Source organism: Patagioenas fasciata, chromosome 1, assembly GCF_037038585.1.
Source record: "Patagioenas fasciata isolate bPatFas1 chromosome 1, bPatFas1.hap1, whole genome shotgun sequence".
NCBI lineage: Eukaryota > Metazoa > Chordata > Aves > Columbiformes > Columbidae > Patagioenas > Patagioenas fasciata.
In genome coordinates this window covers 23,609,540-23,629,231 of record NC_092520.1, presented here as the reverse complement: position 1 = coordinate 23,629,231, position 19,692 = coordinate 23,609,540, and the positions used below count along the sequence as shown (strand labels likewise).

The window sequence follows — 19,692 nt, the reverse complement described above, 5'->3', positions numbered from 1 at the left end:
CAGGTGTAAATCCCTACCCTGGTATTCAGGTTGATTCAAACTTCTACAAATTAATACAAAGTGGATTTAAAATGGACCAACCATATTATGCTACAAAAAATGTGTAAGTGTATTTTCTGAGTGATGCACAACATAGGAATTTATATTTACTATGTCACTATTTATATGACCATTTATTGTACACTGTACCTTGCTCAAAAAAATCGCAAAAGGTGAGATCTTCGTCCAACTCTGAAAAAGGCTATTTGATCACGTAGGTTTTGTCCTAAAGCAGAAATGATCAATGGTAAAGGTTATATATGTTTGAAAGGACTGTCTTATTGTCTGTATTTAATGGTGCCTTCCTCCCAGACAACTTCTTGTTCTCAGATCACAGACTTTTTCTTTTTTTTCTTTTTCTTTTCCTTTTTCTTTTTCTTTTCCTTTTTCTTTCTCTTTTTCTTTTTCTTTTTCTTTCTCTTTTTTCTTTTTCTTTATTTTTATTCTTTTTTTTATTTATTTTTGATTTTTTGGTCTTTTTCTTCCTCTTTCTTTCTCTTTCTCTTTTTTTTTTTTTTTCTTGTTGCAAAAGCAATGTTATGCTGTATTCATTTTGGATGTTAACTAAATATTCGGTGATTTTTTTCCTAAACTTTTTCTTTTTTTTAATTGAGCATGTTTCATTCAGTTCCAGGAGGGTATGAATCCTCTTAGAGAAAAAAACAATAAGAAAGAACTGGTGGGAGTTATTCCTGTGCTCTCAGCTTGGGCAGGGACACCTTCAACTAGTTCCTCAAAGTCCCATCCAACCTGGCATTGAACTCTTCCAGGGATGGGGCATCCACAGCTTCTCTGGCCATCTTGTTCCAATGTCTCACCACCTTCATGGGGAAGAATTTATTCCTCATAGCTAACCTAAACCTACCCTCTTTCTGTTTAAAGCCATTATCCTTTGTTCTGTAACTACATGCCCGTGCAAAAAGTCCCTCTCCACCTTTCTTGTAGGTCCCCTTTAGGTACAGGAAGGCTGCTATAAGGTCTCACCGGAGCCTTCTCTTCTCCAGGCTGAACAACCCAACTTTCTCAGCTTCTCTTTTCCTCATCTTTCTGTATCTTTTCCTCTGATGCAACACACTCAGTCTGGCCTCTTTCTATAAAATCATTCTGATGCCCTGTGATTCCCATCCAAATTCTGCACTTGCAGAGACTCCAACAGCTAAATGTGTTTTCTGTATCACCTCCTGCAGCTATCGTGTGATGCAGTCCTGCTGGGCCCTTGACTCCAGAAAAAGACCTTCTTTTTCTTGTCTGGTTTCCTCTCTTGCCTGTCAGCTAGCTGAGGCAGAAGGAGCAGTAAGTAAACACAGAAAGAAGAAAAATATTTGGTTTGGTTGATTGGTTATGTTTTTGTAGCCTTGTATGAGCTGAGAATCAGTCCTACACTTTGTACTGGAGTATGCTGCTGTGTTACGGATACATTCCCCAGGGATGTGTGTGAGAGTTTAGGGAAGTTTTTTTCTACCATCAGAAGTAATCCTGATCTCCCTGATGAGGTTTTCCTTACTCTCACTGCCAGCACCAGGACTCTGGAAGGCTGAAATGTCTCAGCCTGTGTGATGAGACTGTGCTTCCCTTCTGCAGGAGCCAGTGCAGTTGGCTTTGTTGATGCTGATAGTTGCCATGAAACATTGCTGAGCCTGGGCCACCTTCCAAGAGGGGCCACCATGTGTATGCACTATCGTGTCCTCACAGACAGAGGGCTATATGTCATTATCGAAAGTCAAAATACTAAAAAGAATAATAGGAGCTCATATTCTGTCATTACCAGGCTGTGATCTCTGCCTCAAGGAAGATAAACAACTCGTTTCAAAACTAAGAATTCCTACCTAGGAATCCACTCTGGTCGAGACACACACTATTTCTCTGTGCAGTGTCCTTGCAAACCTTTTGAGATACAGGGGGCTATGAATGACTCTTGTCTTTGCAGCCTGGAACCTCTCAGCAAGCTGTTAGCCTGGCAAAAGCTGCAAAGCATAGAGGCAACCTGATGAGCAACTTCAAAGCACTGTAGCTAGAGAAAAAACAAACAACAAACAAACAAACAAACAAACAAACAAACAAAACAAACACCATTCTTTATAGTCCAGCACCCTTCCTCAACCCAGCTCTTTTTGCCTAGAAAATATTTATCTCATTTAGGCAGTTGTCTGGACTCCCTTTGGAGTCAGTGGGAAGTAAGGAGCAGATCCAAGTGTGATTGTCCCATGGTGTACAGGGATGCCTCCTTCAGGAGAGATGGGTTGTGCCTTGTAAGTGCCCACTTGAGCAGCTCTCCAAATACAATACATAATATCACAAGATATGTTTTGTTTCCTCATCCCAATTCTAGGTTTACCAAAATATGAAGGAAAACGTTTCTACGCACAGTTCCAGTATCAAAACTAAACCACACGTAAATAGGGATGAGGAATCTCTGCTGTCCCCAGCTGTGCTCCAGCATGAAGACTCTCAGGTCGAAAAATAGTCTGGGTTCTAGATTTGATCTCAGTATTTTCATAAACTCTGTATACCATAAATGTTTTACATCACCACCAAGAAAAGAAAATGTTACCAAGTGCTGCTCTGTTCACGTTTCTTATGGGCCAGTCCATATTCATGTTATTTTGAGAAGATGATTCATTTATTTGAATTCAGCAAACATGTCTATCACAAGAGAGAAGCAATGGTCTTTCCACTGTCTCTCTACAAATGGATATCTCTTTTCCTGTTGTGATATAAACAGTGTCTAATCAATGCATTGAATTCAGACTGTGCTTGCCTCATTGCAAACAAATATAAGAAAATCCATGGGGTTTTCGTTGATGTTCGCAAGCATTCATCACACATCTGAAGAGAATTGGTGTGATTTCCAGAAGTACTACTCACATCTTCACCTCCAGATACATTTGAGTGTGTACGACTCTCTTATCCTGAACATCTCAATTGCTGTGAAGTTCCCGATAGGTGTCCTGTTCAGGTGAGTTCATTTCATCAGGCTTTGAGTACTGGGGTGGTCTCTACTCATCCAGGCTGCATTCTGCACCCACTGTTGAGAGCTAAAGTGAGTGATTCCTTTATACCTAAAAAAAACATCTAAAACAAACAGGAGGAGTGCTATTTGGAGGTGATGTGTTGCATATCTCGTCTAGAAAATCCAGGTGGCAGTCTCCAACTGTATGTCTCACTTTGACTGAGTTATAACTAATTCCACTCTTGGGGCTTTATGTGGTTTAATATAAAAAAAAAATGTTTAATTTAAGAGAAACTATCTTCTGTAGCAATTTAGGAGTGTAATATCATCACTCCCAATTCCCAGAAATCATCCTGGGTGTATGAACCCTGCTGCAATAGAATAAAAGTACATCTCTTTAACTTTCTCCCAGACTCCCAGGACAATACCCAGAGGCTTGATTTTTATTTTTTTTAATATAGCTAAAAAGACATGTTATTTTCATGGTGAGAGATTTGTAAATGCACCTTTCATAATGACTAATGGAATACATTTGTCTATACTCCAGTGAATCAAGGTGAGAATATTTGGTTAATAGTTTGCTTCTCTTTTACATTTTTCAAGATGCTAACTGCAATTAGGATTTCCAGTGGCAAGTGTTATAAAGGAATAACTGTTTGGATAGAATATGCTGTCACATAAATTGAACTGCTCTTTACTAACATTGTCTGAAAATAATGTTGTAATACAACAATTATTTGTATATTTTTGTTAACATTGTTGAATTAGCAAGGAATCCTTGATTTTTCTTTTTTTTTTTTTAATCAGATGTAAACCGCTGAAGATTAATTTGGAAATATAAAGATAGAAATAAAATTTTAACATTGCATTTTCTGGAAAATATGTATGGCTTTTAACATACTCATAGAACACTATTTCAAAGTGTTCAGCAACAAGATGTCACTATTCAACACCATTAATATACAGCCTGCACTGGCTGGAAAGTGAGAGTTGAGTGTCCTGTGCAGACAGGAGTTTTCAGCTTTCAGAGCCAGAGGAGCTGAGCACTGAACTGGTTGCATACAAGCCTAGCTGGTCCTGGAAGCTAAGCAGAAGTGAACTTGGCTCACAGACAAGCAGATGGGAATGCTGTGTGCTTTAAAACATGCCAGGGAGTTGTGTCAAGTGGTTTTCCACAAGATTAAAAAAGGAATGGACAGAGGTCATCTGGCCCCATCATTGCTACTGAGCTGAGACTCAGGAAAATAAAGGCAAATAGAGAACCTTGGAACTAACACAAAATCCTTGTGAGGCACACGTGAAAAGCAGCTCAAGCAACGTTGTGCCCTGTGAGGAAGTACAGGAGAAAGAACCTCCTGTAGGAACTGGGCACATGGAGGGTTGCACATCTGCTTCTCTGCAGAGCAGAAACAGATGGAACAAAACTAGAGGAGATATTCACTGAAAATATCTTCTAGGAGCACGTTTCCTTTCCAGGATACTTTCAATGCAACTTTGGAAAGCACTAGTCGATTCCTGAGGCTTATGGAGAGCCACGGCCGGTGCTTTTTAAGGAGTGTTTAAATGATTCTTGAAGGAAAGGGCCCATATTTCTCTCGTTAGGATCCAGACCCCTGGAGAAAGTGCTAAATTCGCCCTGTAGTGAATGGAGAGAGTTAAGCTTGTTCAAAAACATCCAAAAGAGATGCCATTAGTCTAAGTTAGATGCATTAAGTTGACAGAAACTAACGAAGATTCAGTAATCATTAAGCCAGGAAGAAGAGGAACAGAAGTGACAGAAGTCAGTTAAAAGTGCTAAATAGCAAAGGACACTGCACTCTTCTTGATAGCAAGGCCAGGCTGGACGGGGCTCTGATCAACGTGATCTATTTGAAGATGTCCCTGTTAATTGCAGGGGGGCTGGACTAGATGAGATTTGAAGGTCCCGAGGAGACCTGCCCGGGTGGTGCCTCCCAGGCGGCCGCGGTCCCGTCCCGCTGCCGGAGCCGGCACTAGGTGGAGCTCCGCGACCGCGCAGCGCGGCACCTCCCGGCCGGTGGCTCCCGAGGCTGTCGGGCCGCCGGAGAGGAGACAAGGAGCAGGGCTGGTGCTCAGCAGAAGGGCCTGGGCCAGCCACGGTGCCAGGACCAGAGCTGCAGGAGCCCCGTGGGAGTAAGGCTGGGGTGATGGTGACGGACAAAAGGAACCCGCATCCAAAACCTCGCAACACTAACAGGACGAGGCAGAAGAGCTGTTCTCTGTCTGATCCAAGAAAAACTGGGGGTACTTCTCCAGCAAAAGTCTCATCGTCGGGTTTGGGATATCTGGGGAGTGCTCTCAGGTCCCCCTGGAAGAAGCTGGGGCTAATAGTGTTGAACCAGAAGAGGAGAGCAAAAGTGTCATACAGGCTAGCAGTGGCTTTCAGTCCACATGTTCACAGAGACAGGTGAAAGGTGATTGAGAAATCCAAGGTCATATTTGCTACAGAGTCATTTGTGGATATATCATTTTTAAGAGTCCACACTTAAACTGGGATATTTATTAAGGGTGCAGAAATCAAAGCAGTCTGAAAATATGGGCATTAGCCATGCACCTAGACACACTGGATCTCAGCCCTCTTCTCCCAGGCACTGAACTAGATGAGGTACCAAGTGGTACGTACACTGCTCTTTCTTCCCATCTAAATGCACTGCTGTACTAGTGAGCCACTGTCTCCTTCCTTCCTCCAATAACGAGTAATTAATTAGGCCATGCAAAGTAAGCCAGCTTTTAAAAGAGGTATTTGGTTTGTTTAGGTACTGGTTAGTTGGGATGGAAGCCCACGGGAGATCCTGCAAGTGACCCACTTTTCCTGCCACACACTGCCTACACCCACCTCCATTGCACTGCAGCTAAGTTTTGGCACTTAGCTATAACTGCCCATATGTGCCAAGAGATGCCTCTTCTCAGCTGCACTAGAATTTCCCTCCCTTCATGCTCTATGCCATGGGAGACAGAACTGTTTTCCAACTGAAGAAAGCCCAAAATTTAGTTCTAATCATAGCCCTCCAGTCTCACCAGTGCCATGATACCTCCATCGTCAGAAGAGGGCTGGAGGTTTCAGATCCTAAAAAGAAGGAGGTGCCTAGCTGTAGTTTACACCATATTTCTCTTGGAGAAGTGATTACCTACCTGATGTAGACTGGGATCTTTGGAAAAGCCTCCTGTGCCTCAGGGTGTCCTGGGTGAAGCAGGGCAGTGGACCTAAACCCAGACTGAGCTGGAGCTGGTCCCCAGAAACTGAGCCATGAAGTGAGAATCTAGAGAAAGGCAATGTGGGCCACAGCCAGGAGTCTGACCCTAGGATCTGCGTCTGGTCCTGCCTTTCATTCCTGCTGAGCCCTCTTTGCAGACCAGAAAAAAAAAAAAAAAAAAAAAAAAAGTGGTGAAAGTCCTCTTCCATTCCAGGAACTAGAAGAAGCCAGATGGGAGCAAATGGGAGGTGGTGGAGAGTAATCGGGCACCTTGGAGACAAAAGGACTGAGTTTTTATTCATTTTGGAAGGAACAATTTTGCCCATGAAAGAAGACAAGTCTTCTCCTGCCTTCTTACACCCCTAGAACAAAGAAAAGTCCCATGTGGGAACCTCAGCCTTCTGCCTCCCAGGCCAAGGAGGCACTTGGCACTTGCCTGCCTTGTACTCCTACATTACCTAGCGTTAAATGTCTCCAAAACACCACATCCCTGCAGGGATGTGTACATTTCTGGCCTTTGAAACCTTGAGCCTAGCAAAAAAGCCATCTACACAGGACAGAGTCACCCTGTGCCTCTGCTAACCGAGTAGGTTTGCTGGATCGGGTCTGCCACGAAACATAGGCTGAGGGAGATGGTGGTATGTGGCAGCCACCCCATAGCATCTTGCCATGGGAGGCCCTGAAGGGAGGAATGAAGAGGCGGTGCTGAGATGTGTGAGAGGACACGGCCACAGGGTGTGCATCACCTCACTGCAAAGGTTACATTGCAAAGCTGAGAGATATAGAAAATGAATCAGCAAGGAAGGCAATGAGGACATTGGCCTTTATATTGCCCGTGGGGCGCGGAGAGGGTAGCCTGGAGGCTTGCTGGTGGCAAACACGTGCAAACCATTTTGCAGCTGGAATTTTATGTTTTGTTTGGAGTGGGAGTCAACATGCACGTTAGTGACACCATCCTGCCAGCTGAGTCGGGGCTTGCTGTTTCCCTAGGAGCGGCATGGTTCTGGGTGAGAGTGGGGCCCTGCGGGGCATCCCTGCTTCGGGCTCCCCAGACCGGCTCGTCTGTGCCTCGCTGCAAAGCCGAAAGCACGTGGCTGGGGAGCACGATGCTCCCACAACTTCCCCCTTGCCGGGTGCCGCAGGGGCCGGGTTGCTAGACGGAGAAGATAACAGTGGCCCTGTGTGCTCCGGGCAGTGTCCGTACGGGAGCGGGGCCTGTTCTCGGGGGGCAGGGGTCGATAACAGCCGAGCCCTAGGCTCCCTCCCCGGGAGGGGACCCGCACGCCGCCCGCCGGAAACGAGACCGCACCGTTGGGGCCGCCCCGCGGTTGCGTGCGGTCGGGTGACCCACGGCTCCCGTGACCGGATCAGGCCCGGGCCTTTGCAGGCGGGACATGCCAGCAGGGCCCGGGCACAGGCGTTCTGCAGGCCACCGCGACATGCACCGCGGCACGGGACGCGCTGTGGCGGCTTTCCTCCCTTTTGTTGTAAAGAAAAAAATAAAAGTTTTGCAGAGGTGTCCCGAAGGGCCTTCGATTGCGATGAACCAGCGACTCCCAAGGGAGCAGAGTGATGCTCAGCCCGCGTAAACAGGGTTAGGGAGCGTGACGGGGATCAGCCTTTGGTCCCCCCTCGGACACACCGAGTGTCTCTTCTGGAGGGTCCGGCCACTGGACGCGAGCAGCTGGGCACACTTCCACTGGCCTGTGGCTGCACGAATCCTCTGGTGCATATTTTGGCTTTCCGCACGGCTTCTCTCCTCATGTTCCGATTTCCCGGAGCGGAGCCGGAACGACACGAGCTCAGGCCTGACAGCACCTGTGCGAAGATACATGGCTGGCTGGGGCAGTGAGGGGCGACCGGCGGGCGGGTGCCGGTGCGGGGTGGCAGTGCTCCAACCTGGCACAAGGTGCCACCTCTCCCCACGCCCCCCGTCTCCGCTTCCTTCCCAGCAACGCGAATCCTCTCGGGAGGGAGCGTTTAGCATCTAACCAGCTCCTAGAGGCATGTGCTTAAACAAGGCGAGTATCAACCCCCCGATAAAAGTATGGGGTTATTCTGCAACGTAATCTACATCAAAGCCTCGGGGACTGCCGGCTTGAAAAGATCCAAGATGTTTTCTGAAGTCCTTATCATGTCTGTGCTTAGGGGGAGTCATAAATTCCACAGGTCGGACTAACTAACACACGATTCCTCCTTCTCTCTACTCAGCTACCAAAGGGCTTTCAAGCAGGCCTTTTTTTTTTTTTTTACCTTGCAAACAAAGCTCCCAGTTCGGCGTCGTTAAGGTAAGCGGAGAGGAGAGATTCCTGCCCACCCCATCCCGAACTTCTCATAAGTGATATAAAAACAATTTCTTTAAGCCTGAATACGATTAGAAATAAAGAAGGTGAATACACATCCCTGCAAGGGTCCCAGGCAAGCGGGAGTAGTCGACGGAGGGCAAATCGCGGGAGCTGCGCTGCACTTGGCCCTCCCCGGAGCTTACGAGGTGGTCTCTGGTCCGGAACGGGGCTTCTTGGGCTGTGCCCGCCCCAGTACCCCGCAGTCCGCCCCATCCCCGGGGCTCGACGGGACGATGAGCGCCGGCTCCGAAGGGAGGTGTCGGCTCCTGATCCGGGCACCGGGGGACCGGCAGCAGGCAGCACGGGCAGCGGGCAGCGCAGGCAGCGCAGCAGCGGCACCCTGCCTCTGGTGTTTCTCACGCAATCATGCCACTGACCTGACGCCCCACGGGGCAGACAGATATCCCCGGAAATAATGATTTCAACTCCAGAAGTAAGGCTGGGGCTGAAGGAGGAAGAAGGGGAATCGGGCGTCTGCCAGAGCCCCTCGGTGAAAATACAAGGATCATCATGGAGGGGAAAAATATATGTACTGCAGTGCAAACGGTGGCTTCGATCGGGCACCTGTCAGCTTGAGAGGCGTTGGATCGCATATCCTCGCTCAGGATCTAACAAAATAGGAAGAAAACAAACAAACAAAAAAACACAAAACAAAACAAACAAACAAAAAACACGAAGAAAAGAGGGAGACATCAGGTTTCAGGGTCCGGTCTCAGAGTGCCCGGTCCTCTCCCGGGGTTGCGGCTCTGGGTGGGAGGTGGAGGAAAGTAGCTGAGAGGGCCGGTTCGGGAAACTTCCCTTCTTGGTCATTGCTTCCAGGCCCACAGGGAGAAAATGGGGAAACCCAGCTGAGAAAGATATTCCGTGTCCCAAACCCACTCGGGAAGCCCCGATCTCTGTGGAGCGAGAGGGGCGACAAATCCTGCCCCAGTCGCAACGGAAGAAAGCCCGGCTAGCTCCCAAACACGCAGCCTCCGCGTGTGCGCGGCTCGGGATCCCTCTTAGTTTCTGAAAAGAGGGTCCTGGAGATAGAATGTCCCCGGTTCCAGCCTCCCGAGAGGTCTCTGCGGCGGGCCAGGAGCGCTGCTAGGTGTGCGGCGGAGAGGGCTGCTCCGGAACATCCCTCCGCGGGGACCACGACCCGCATCCTCCCTTCACCCCCCATTCCGAAAGGGGCTGTCAGGCCCCAGTCTCCCCAGTCCTCCTCGTACTCGGAGGACAGCTGAGATCACTGTCCGACGGGCAAAGACAGAGCCAGGCCGGGGAAGAGAGGAGCAGAGCGGTGCTCTCGCTGCGGTGCCAGGCAGGCTCAGTGCTGCCTCGGAGCCTTATCTTGTGCCTCCGCCGGAGCCCCGAGGCTCTCATCCGCCCCGCTGTCGGCGGCCCCCAGCCCCGCCAGCTCGGGCTGGCGTCGGGTCTCACCCCAAAGCGCAGCTACCTGCCTGACAGGGATTCATAGATGGAGCCTTAGACACCGAACCAGGCTGTTTCGAGAATTGCCTCGGTTTTGGTGCGTTTTAATACAATATGTTCAGAGCTCTGTCATTTTAATGGCCCTTTCCTCCGTTTATGGCATCATCAAATTCACATCCGCGTGGATCGGCTGTGTCGGTTCTTATCGGGAAAAGCGATTACACTGAAAGGACGGAGCATTTATTTTCCAGAGTTACATTTCAGTCTCCCGAGGCAGGGAGCGCCGGGGGCTGCAAGCTCTGCTCCCTCTCCCCGTTACCCCACCGTCGGGGCGGGTGTAAGGCGTGATGGTGGGAATGGGCAGCAAAGAGAGAAATACCCTCTGGAGAAGGTGGCTGGTAGAAGCCCTCGCATCCCTGCTCTTGTGCTGCTGTTTTCGTAGAGTCGCAACCGCGGCCGTCAGCGACAGTCCGCGAACGACAAGTGACGGTGTGGGCGCAGACACTGCTTTACCGTCTGTGTACAGAGTGTGGGGTACCCCGTTCCTCGCATCCAGGGTACCCGCGGAGGCTCCGAGGGGGCCGTCCGTGGTCTCTTCTTCCCCGGGAGCGATTCTCTGTCCTTCCGTTCTTTAGTGCCCCGGTTCCCCGGGCCACTAACATGGGACCTCCTCGGATACCTTGGGAGACGTCGCTGAACTAGTCCCCTTCGTGTTAAAGCATAGTTTCGTGGCAGCCCCCCGCTCAGCACCAAAGGCCAGGTGGAAGCGGGGGGAGAAGAGGGAGATTTTCAGGGACTACCTGTAGGAGATCTGCCTCCATATAGGTGAAATCCGTCTTCATCTGCAAAACACCCCGTGTCAAATACCTAGGGAGGGTCACTGCTCGATCTGCGGAACAACCACCCAAGGGGGAACGAAAATACCCTTGAGACACAGCCACACGGATCGACTCACGGAAGCCCCGGGACACGCATGGCAGGCACAGCACGGGGCCCGCTGGGGACCCCCGGCAGGACACAGCCGCACCCGCCACAGGCGCCCAGGAGAGCCGGCGGGAACGGCTGGTGCTGCGCTGCTCCTGCAAACTGTGCTGGGAAAACGGGAGGACGCCCCCGTCCACATTTTTTTTTTTTTTTCTCGGCGACTGAAAGGTTTCCTCGCTGTGTCATGAGAAAAGATGCGAATATGCAAACGTTGTCTGGTATTGTCCCCGCTCCGGGTGAAAAGTTAAAGCATAAAAGCGGCGGGGGAAAGCTGAGAGGGGGTTGCCTCTTCAAAGGGGGCTGACTGGGCCGGGGGAGCCGGCTGATGCTCGCCCGGGAGCTGCTCTTCCAGGGCCAGCATTTCCAGAGGGTTTCCAAGGCGTCGGGGTGGGAAAAACCGAGTATGCGTGGAGGGGCAGCTCGCCGGTTCTCTGTGGGCTCAGCCATGTTATAGCGAGGGAGTCGCCCCGCGGGTTGGCGGGCAAAGGCAGATGGGTCCTCCCGTGGATCCTCCGGCCCCGCACCCAGGCCCCTGCGGCGGAGGGATGCTCAAGCCTCGGTCCAGAGGAGGAAGCGAGGGCAGCCTGTGTTTTAGGCGAAGGCACCCTCAGCCCTCGTCCCGTCTCGGCACCGGGGCCCAGGCTGGGACAGGGACGGTACGTAGCACCTGACCTCGAAGCTCTGCAGACACACGCAGGGGAAAGGAGGCAGCGCCCTCGGAACAGGGGATTTTTCTTCTTACCTCTCCTCCATCGCCCGTGACCGAGTGGGAGCAGGAGCGGGTGGGAAGCGCATTAGAAAAAGCAGTGGGCCGTCACGGTGGGATTTGTTGCTTGAAACAACCAAGACAAAACGGCTTTGTGGATTTTTAATCAAAACTCCCACCCCCTCCGCCCCTTCCCCCCCCCCCAGCCCCAAGCACGGAGAAGAGCTGGTTAAAGTGCTGCCTACAGATCGGCCGCGATACACGGCTCCCATATTCCCACCCTCGCCCTTAGATCTCCCTCTCTGTCTTTTGCAAGTCCCTTGATTTCATCCTTTGAACCTGTGATTGGAGGTTAAAGTGCACCAGGTTGCAATGGAAGGAGGAAGCTCTTAAACAATAAAGGCTTGAATATTTAGCTGTGATCAGGTCGCTGCCCTCTCCTTATCTTTTTAAATGCAAATCGTCTTTTAGGGGTAGTAGCTATATACCCAGCGCCTCTCCACGTCACCTGCCTTTGGTGTGTCTGGGCCATTACTAATAGAGCCTTGTAAACAATCGTTAATCATGTAAGTGCTGCCAGCCATTGGATTCGGATCGGGAGCCGGGAGCGCGGAGCGCAGCGCGGGGCCGCGGCCCCTCCGCCTGCCCCCTCCCCGCCCCGGGCAGCCCGTCCCCAGGCAGCAGGAGCGCCGCTGCGAGAGCCCCGGGCAGCATGCGGAGAGACGCCGGCGGGGCCCCTCCAGCATGTACGTGAGCTATCTCCTGGAGAAGGACGGGCCCATGTACCCCGGCCCGGTGCGACACTCGGGGGGACTCAACCTGGCGGCGCAGAACTTCGTGGGCGCCCCGCAGTACGCGGACTACGGCGGCTACCATGTGAACCTCGACAGCACCCAGTCCCCCGGCCCGGCCTGGCCCGCGCCTTACGCCGCCCCGCTCCGCGATGACTGGGGCGCCTATGGCCAAGGTGCGCCGCCGGCCGCCAGCGCCGTTCACGGCCTCAACGGCGGCTCCCCCGCCGCCGCCATGGCCTACAGCCCCGCCGACTACCACCACCACCACCACCACCACCACCATCCACACGCCCACCACCACGCCGGCCCTGCGCCCCACTGCTCCGCTGGGGTCATGCAGCCCCTCAACGCTGCCAGCGCCGCTGCCGCCGCGCCCGAGCCGCTCTCCCCCGGCGGGCAGCGCCGCGGCCTCTGCGAGTGGGTGAGGAAGCCGGCGCAGCCCCCGCTCAGCAGCCAGGGTAAGTGCGGGCAGGGGGAAGGCGGGCGGGCTGGGGACTGCCCCGTCGACCGCTTTTCCGTGCGCCGCTGGCTTCTCGGGTCACTGTGCTCCGGGCAAAGCGGCGGCGGGTGGGAAGCACCCTGAAACAAACCCACTCGAGGGCCGGTCCTCGGAAGAACGCGTGCTGCCGGGTTCAGCCGACAGTGGTCTGCGCTCCGCAGTATGGGCCCGCCGCGGTGCTGGCCCGGCAGCGGCAAGGGCGGCTCTCCACCGGGAAGCACGGCTGCCAGCCCTACAGGGCCGGTGCCCCAGGGTGCGCTCCAGCGAAGCAGGGCAGAATAGCCCGGGATCCCGATGACATGATTGCTCTTCCTCCCGCTGCTCCGCTCGTCCACTTATAGCCACTTAGAAGATTTTTATAACCAATTATAGTCATATAAATCATCGGCCGGTGTCGCTCCGCATTTGTTTCTGAGTCACTGGGCGCCTATCCTTTATTAAAGTCTCCGTGCGGCCGGGCCTTCCGAGCGTGACTGCGGCTGTCCGCTGACCCCTGCGGGCTGTGCCCCCAGTCGGACCGGGCCGGTAGGGCCGGGAGGTGTGAGGGCGTGCCCCCCACACCCCTGGTACCCCGGCGACGGGATGCCGGCCGCGACTGCGGCGGGTAGGATGGTTCAGGCTGTGGCCGGCGCCGCTCTCCCTTGTGATGTTAATAACTTGGAGACCCTCTCTTTCATTTCCTTCCCCTTCATCTGCCAGAGAAGATGCGTGTCCCCCCGCTTTCATATACTCCCTCCACGACTGTTGTATCCTCTTTTTCTTTTTTTTTGTATTTTTTTTTTCTCAATATTTACTTTCATATACTGGCCGAAGAAAAAGGGTGGCGACTTTAGCAGCAAATAACAACCTCTGGCATTCCTCTCTCATCCCCTTGTCTTGCGCGACGGACGGCAGGGCCGGCGAGAACTCACCGGGCACCGTGGGCTTGGGGTCCCGGCCACGCCCGCGGTCGCTGCGCCTCGGCGGAAGCTCCGGTGCCCCAATGCCGGCCGCTGGCACCAGCTACGCTCCGGGTGGCGGTGGCGGTTGAGCTCTCCCAGGCCCGTCGGTCTTCCCACAGCAGCCCGTGGTGTTCCCACAGTTTGGGCTTGTGTGGTGGTGGCCGGTCCCTTGTCTCCATTCAAATTCTGCCTTTGGAGCCAGTGTTTATGTTAATGTGCGGGGCTGGGGGGATGAAAGCGCCTGCCGCCATTTGTTCAGTAGTGGTAATTCAAACAGAATGTGGCTGTCATTAGGGCTTTGAGAGGGTTTTTTCTTTGATAAGATCTCCTTGTCCTGCATTGTTTGGGATTGTGTTCCCTATTCACTGGCTCTGGGGAGTTTTCTCTGATCAGACTTGTATCTTTACAGGGTACTTTCGTTGTGGTTTGCAGAGAGTTTACCTGAACAAAGTCAGCCTGTTAGCCATTAAACACCTTGGGGGCAGAGACTCCCGCCTTGGCTCCCTGGGGAACGGGAGGGCCGGGGACACAACCAGTTAAACAAGAAACCCTCGGGAGAAAGGCGGTCAGCGGCTGCGGCAATGCGCTCTCGCCGGCTGCCCTCTGGCATTCGCCTTCGAATTTCTCTGGGTTTGTTCTTTGGGCTTTTTGAGATCCAAAGTTGCACGTCGCGCTTCCAGGGTCCCCGAGAAGTCCCTTTAGCCGCTGCCCTGACACCCGCGGCCGGGGAGGAGCGAAGGGAGCCGGGCAGGAACCCGACCGGGCCCCGAGGGCAGCTCCAGGTTCTCTGCGCTGAGATTGGTGTTTCTTGTTCAGAAACGAAGCTGCTGTGCCCTTAGCGGGGCTTTTCTTTCTTCTCCTATTTCCTTTCTCTTTGCAAAAAGTTTGTTCTCGGTAGGGAAGGTAAAACAAAACCGAAAGTCAACACCAAGTGCACAACAGAGGTGTTCTAAGAGTAGTGCTCTGTCGTGCGGTGGGGCAGGGGCCGGCAGCCGGGGCCTAGATCCCGCGCCGGGCTTGCCCTTACAGTCAGCACGCCTGGGGCTTCTGCCTCATGTCCACAAGGAGCTGTGGAACTTCTCCCGTCCCCTCTGTTTGCTGTATCCAGTCAAACCTCGGGCAGGGAGAGGCGAGCAGGAAGCCCAGGAGGCCCGATCCTGCTGGCCCTGTACTCACAGAGTCGCGCTTCACGCGTACCGCTTGACTTTGGCTTTCCCAACCCGGCTTTTGTTTTCTGCAGTTAAAACCAGGACGAAAGACAAGTACCGCGTCGTGTACACCGACCACCAGCGGCTGGAGCTGGAGAAGGAGTTTCACTACAGCCGCTACATCACCATCAGGAGGAAAGCGGAGCTGGCCTCCAACCTGGGGCTGTCAGAGAGACAGGTCTGTCCCACGAGTGTCGCTCCCACGCCCGCCGTGGACGACCGGGATGTGAGGGACAGGGATGCGTAAAGCCGGGATGCGGGGCAGGGATGCGCGGGGGCAGGAATGCACGAAACCGGGATGCGGGTAAGGGATGCGGGGCAGGGATGCGGGGTCGGGATGCGCGGAGCAGGGATGCGCGGAGCAATGATGCTCTGTCGATGCGGCCCTCCCCGGAGGGGGACGTTCCCGGGAAACCACCTCACTCATTTCCCTCTTGTCCCCCCGGTAGGTGAAAATCTGGTTCCAGAACAGGAGGGCGAAGGAGAGGAAGATCAATAAGAAGAAGCTCCAGCAGGCGCAGCCTGGTGGCGCGGAGCCACTCAGCCCCGGCGTCCCGCTGCAGGGTCCGGCGGCGGGGGCGGCAGCCGCTGGGTTGGGCCCCGCCGCCCCACAGTGACAGCGGCCGGGGGACGGCGGCGCAGGGACTGCTGGAGGGGGCGGCCGCGGGGGGGGCCTGGCCGAGCCAGGCCGGGGCCGGGGGGCGGGCACGGCGGGAGAGGCCTCCCCATATGCACTACACCGCTCCGCGGGGCCGGCCGTGTGTACAGATGTACAGTGTATGTGTCTCGTCGTCCGGGGGAAGCGTGGCCATCTCTTTATTATTATTAATAATATTATTATGATTAGGTGTTTTCTTTTTTTACCCTGGAGTTTGTTAGATAAAAGGGGGAACTGCCTGTCAGTCCGCCCCCAGTGAATCTCAGGGATCGGTCCAAAAGACCTTGGAAATGTTGTTGGGCTGTGTTCGGCTTTTAAAAGATCACTTTTAACAGGAAAAAAAAAATTAAAGTACTTTTTTTTTTTTAAATTTTATATGTTATTTTATTTTATTTTCTTCTTCTAACCATAAATCTGCAAAATGCTCATCCTGCCCTAAGGGCCAGAGCAGACAAGATAAGGCACTGTTTAAACGCTCAGAAATGAGTTGCTTAATGTTAGACACTTGTAAAAGAGCCCATAAATCCGGTGCTGATAGTCATCCAGCTGGATTTATTAGCTGCAGTACACAGAAACTGGAAGAATGAAGTCTTCTCTGCAAAAGGTGTCCAGTCATGCTAGAGTGAGGAGCCTTACTTGCGTGTGCAATGTCCTGTCAGTTAAATTATGTGCTGTTTCTCACCTCCTTACAATTTTTGTTTTGTTTGGATTTTTTTTTTTTCTGTTTAGTTTTCCAAAGTCTCCTTGGTTTTACTAACTTTACATAGGCTTCACCACAGCCCTGCCAGGAGCAGAAATCCTTAAATGAACCCTGTGCTGTACCAGAACCCACCTTGTACAGGCTGTGGCCCATTTCCACATGCTGGTTAGGTGATGGGGACCAGGACAGAGATGCCAAACAGCTTATCTAACTGGATATGAAAACAAGAAAAGTCCAGCTGATTTGGCCAAATCAGCCTGGCTGTTTTCCACGTGTTCTTCTTACTTATGTCTGAGAGAAACCCCACTGAGAAGTGAGGCTGTGCAGCTGGGCTGGATTGACTGTACTGCAGCCCATGCCCAGAGCTGGGTGTGGGACTATTTTGTGTGGTCCTGTGTCTGGTCAGGGAAGGGAGCAGTGTACAGGCTCAAACATGCCATACAGGCTTCAGACTCCTCCAAGTTTTGGCCCTGTGTTTGTCCTTTTTTCTCATTGCTTTTATTTAAAATGTTTGATTTGTCCTCCTTGGGGCACTTCATTTTTCTCCTTGCTGACACTGTTCTCATATTTTTGCTGAAAGCCAAAGCCAAAGTCCAGCAGGATCTGCAGGACTGCGTGGGTAGGACTGATTTGCTGGAGCCTGGCCCCATGGACAAGATAGCTCTCTCTGCCTGGGAGATCTTGGTGGAATGGTAAGCACAAACCCTGAAGCCTCTGTGCTGTGTTTTGGCCTCATGTAGCTCAGTGACTTGCTGGGCTAGGGGCTGGGTGCTGGCTGGAGGCTGACAGTGGACATGTGGCCATGCAAACCTGACCCAGGGCTCCTGTGCCTGGGGAAATACCATGGTGGGAGGCAGCACCCCCAGTGCAGAGAACCTGCTTGATTTTCTGCCTCTGAAGCGAGTCTGGCCAAGATACATACGTGTAGCACACAGGCAATTATGTTCATTGCCCATGGGCTTGACACACACCATGTCCTTCTGTGTCCAGTGTCCATGGTTCGCTCTGGACTAGGGGGAGGCAGGAGCCAGATCCATCCTTCTTTGCCTCTAAAGGTTCCTTGGATCTTTCTGGAGGAGCTGCTTCCCTGGGGACACCTAGAGCTAAGCAATAGCAAAACTGTGGGGCTCAGTTCTGCAGCATCAGCCTTAAAATACAGGAGAGCAGTTGCACCAGGGATGGCCCACTCAAAAGAGCTTTGCAAGCGCCATGACCCACTCCTTCCTCTGAGTGCTCCTGAAGTAGGCACAAAGGCTCTTGAGGGGCAGCGGTGATGCCAGCAGCTGGGGCGTGGGCAGCCGTGGGCGGTGCCGTCCCTTCGAGGATGCCCTCTGGCACCCGGGGCCGCCCCCACAGCATTGATCCCTGGCCGGCTGCTGCCCAAGTTGCTACGCGTTGCTGCGATACGCCTGTCAATAAACCCTGTTTGGATTGTGGAGCAGAGCGCAAGGTTTGTTTGTTTAGTGGTTTGAGGTTCAAAAGTCGGCATTGTCCCACTGCAAACGAGCACAAGTTTTTTCTCCCTAAGGAAAAGCTGACTGTAGTGAGAGGGAGGGAGAGATATCAGTGGGCCCTTTTATTTGCTTCCAGGAATAATTAATGGCAGCATGAAAAAAGATGACCAAGGAATTATGAAAGTCCATCAATAAGTAAATTAATCATAAAGGATCTGGGGATGTAAGAAGTGCTGCTTGGTGTGGTTTTGCTGATGTTTCTCCATGCCTGGGGGCTGGGATAGCACAGGACTGGCAGAGCTCAGGGTTTCTCACCGCCATGCTGGCACACAACTGCCCCTGGCACCAGCCTGGGCATGGCAACACTTTGGACAGTTCCTATAATCATTCAGTAGTGTGCTCATGGTTGTCTTTAATGCTAAACATATCAAGATTTCCATCTCTTGCCTGTAGGACTTTCAGGAAAGAGAGTTGCCCCCCTTGAAGTGAACTGCTTGATGTCTACGAAGTTTTGATGTCTCCAAAAGGTTCATCAGAGACATATGAACAAGCCAAATACATTTTAGACATCCCCATTAGAGATCTGCTCCCCTCTTTGGTAGCAGATGTTAATTTTCTGAGCTGTCCTCAAATTCTTGATGATGGCAATGCAGAACTTGAATTTCTCAGTGTAAAAAGGAACCAACCAAGGAAATTATATCCACACCCAATTTAAAACATTTCCCTCTCCCATCCCCCAAACAAATAAAACACCAACCTTCCGGCTTCCTTTATATTCCTCATATGCCATAAAGGAGTGTAAAAAGGCACGAACTGGATATCTTGTTTATTTGGGGGAATATGTACAGGCACCTGGACCAGTCCAGTGGCTGGACTATGATGTTGAACCTGAAACACCATTTGGGAGAGCTGAGCTGGTTGTGGTGACCTCTTGCCTAACCCATGGGTGTTTTCACTCCTCACAGAGTTCCCCACTGTCCTGCAGCAGCAAGCTGAGCCGTACCAGTAGGGCATGACTGGTCAGAGCTACTGCACCCTTCCTGCCTGGCAGGGGCTGGAGCAAGTGTCCTTGGAGAGGCTCTGCCCAGGCTGGGTACAATCCAGGAAATTATAAGGTTTGGCTCCAAAACTGCAGGATGGCAATCTCCTGCTCTCCCTCTCTTGACAGATTTTCCTGTTCCTATCACTGTACAATAAAAAAGCACTTAGGATCCCTTCTATTGGCTTAGTTCTTAGCCAAATGTAAGAGTTTCTCAAGAAAACTCATTGTGTTTTTGGAAACAGATGACCATATCTGTCATAAACCACCATAGGTAGAACTATGAGGTCCTTAGACTTGGATGGCATCTAAATTATTCTGATTCCTCTGATCTTGCATATTACCTAGAGGCCTGATAGCTGAGCACTCTGAATTTGCAGTATGAAGACAGCCAGCTTTTTTAAAAGTAAGAGAAAAATACCTTTTATCAGTAGTAAGCAACAATTCAGAGATTACCCCCACTTTTTGCCCACATGAGTGGCTTCAGTGAGGCTGCCTGTTTCTATTCATTGGTGAAGCAGTGGCTAGAAGCACAGACCCCAGCCATATAACAGAGGCCAGAGCCCACCCTTCAGAAATTGAAGGGAGTTTTGCTATGGATTACTTAAATCCTGGCTCCAGAGGGCAGTCAGAAGCCATAGGTTTCTCTTTGCCTCTTCATTAGCAAATGGAGTGGAAGAGGAAATCACAGTGTTTACAATTCTGTTGACATAGTGCTGCTGGATGCAATGCTTCACAGCCAAAATTCGT

The 19,692-nt window shown here is 51.9% G+C and overlaps 2 protein-coding genes across 2 annotated transcripts in view; both read left to right on the top strand.

Annotated features, from left to right (window-relative positions):
• The window catches only part of FLT3 (fms related receptor tyrosine kinase 3), a 42,953-nt gene extending 39,260 nt beyond the window's left edge, over nucleotides 1-3,693 (top strand). The window contains exons 22-24 of the mRNA XM_065848164.2: nucleotides 4-103; nucleotides 1,227-1,332; nucleotides 2,369-3,693. Of these exons, the coding sequence (XP_065704236.2) occupies nucleotides 4-103; nucleotides 1,227-1,332; nucleotides 2,369-2,503 (341 nt within the window). The 3' untranslated portion in view covers nucleotides 2,504-3,693. The remainder of the gene's footprint in view (nucleotides 1-3; nucleotides 104-1,226; nucleotides 1,333-2,368) is intronic.
• An 8,700-nt stretch (nucleotides 3,694-12,393) lies between these two features.
• CDX2 (caudal type homeobox 2) lies at nucleotides 12,394-15,708 on the top strand. The gene is made up of 3 exons (XM_065862829.2): nucleotides 12,394-12,901; nucleotides 15,124-15,269; nucleotides 15,541-15,708. The coding sequence occupies exons 1-3, from the start codon at nucleotides 12,394-12,396 to the stop codon at nucleotides 15,706-15,708; spliced, it is 822 nt and encodes a 273-aa protein (XP_065718901.2).
• The last annotated feature ends 3,984 nt before the right edge of the window (nucleotides 15,709-19,692 follow it).

Excerpts from the sequence above, each read along its gene's own strand:
- CDX2 (XM_065862829.2), top strand. The coding sequence starts at position 12,394 with ATGTACGTGAGCTATCTCCTGGAGAAGGACGGGCCCATGTACCCCGGC. Across the intron at positions 12,902-15,123 it reads GCCCCCGCTCAGCAGCCAGG|TTAAAACCAGGACGAAAGAC; the intron begins GTAAGTGCGGGC and ends TGTTTTCTGCAG. Across the intron at positions 15,270-15,540 it reads TGGGGCTGTCAGAGAGACAG|GTGAAAATCTGGTTCCAGAA; the intron begins GTCTGTCCCACG and ends TCCCCCCGGTAG.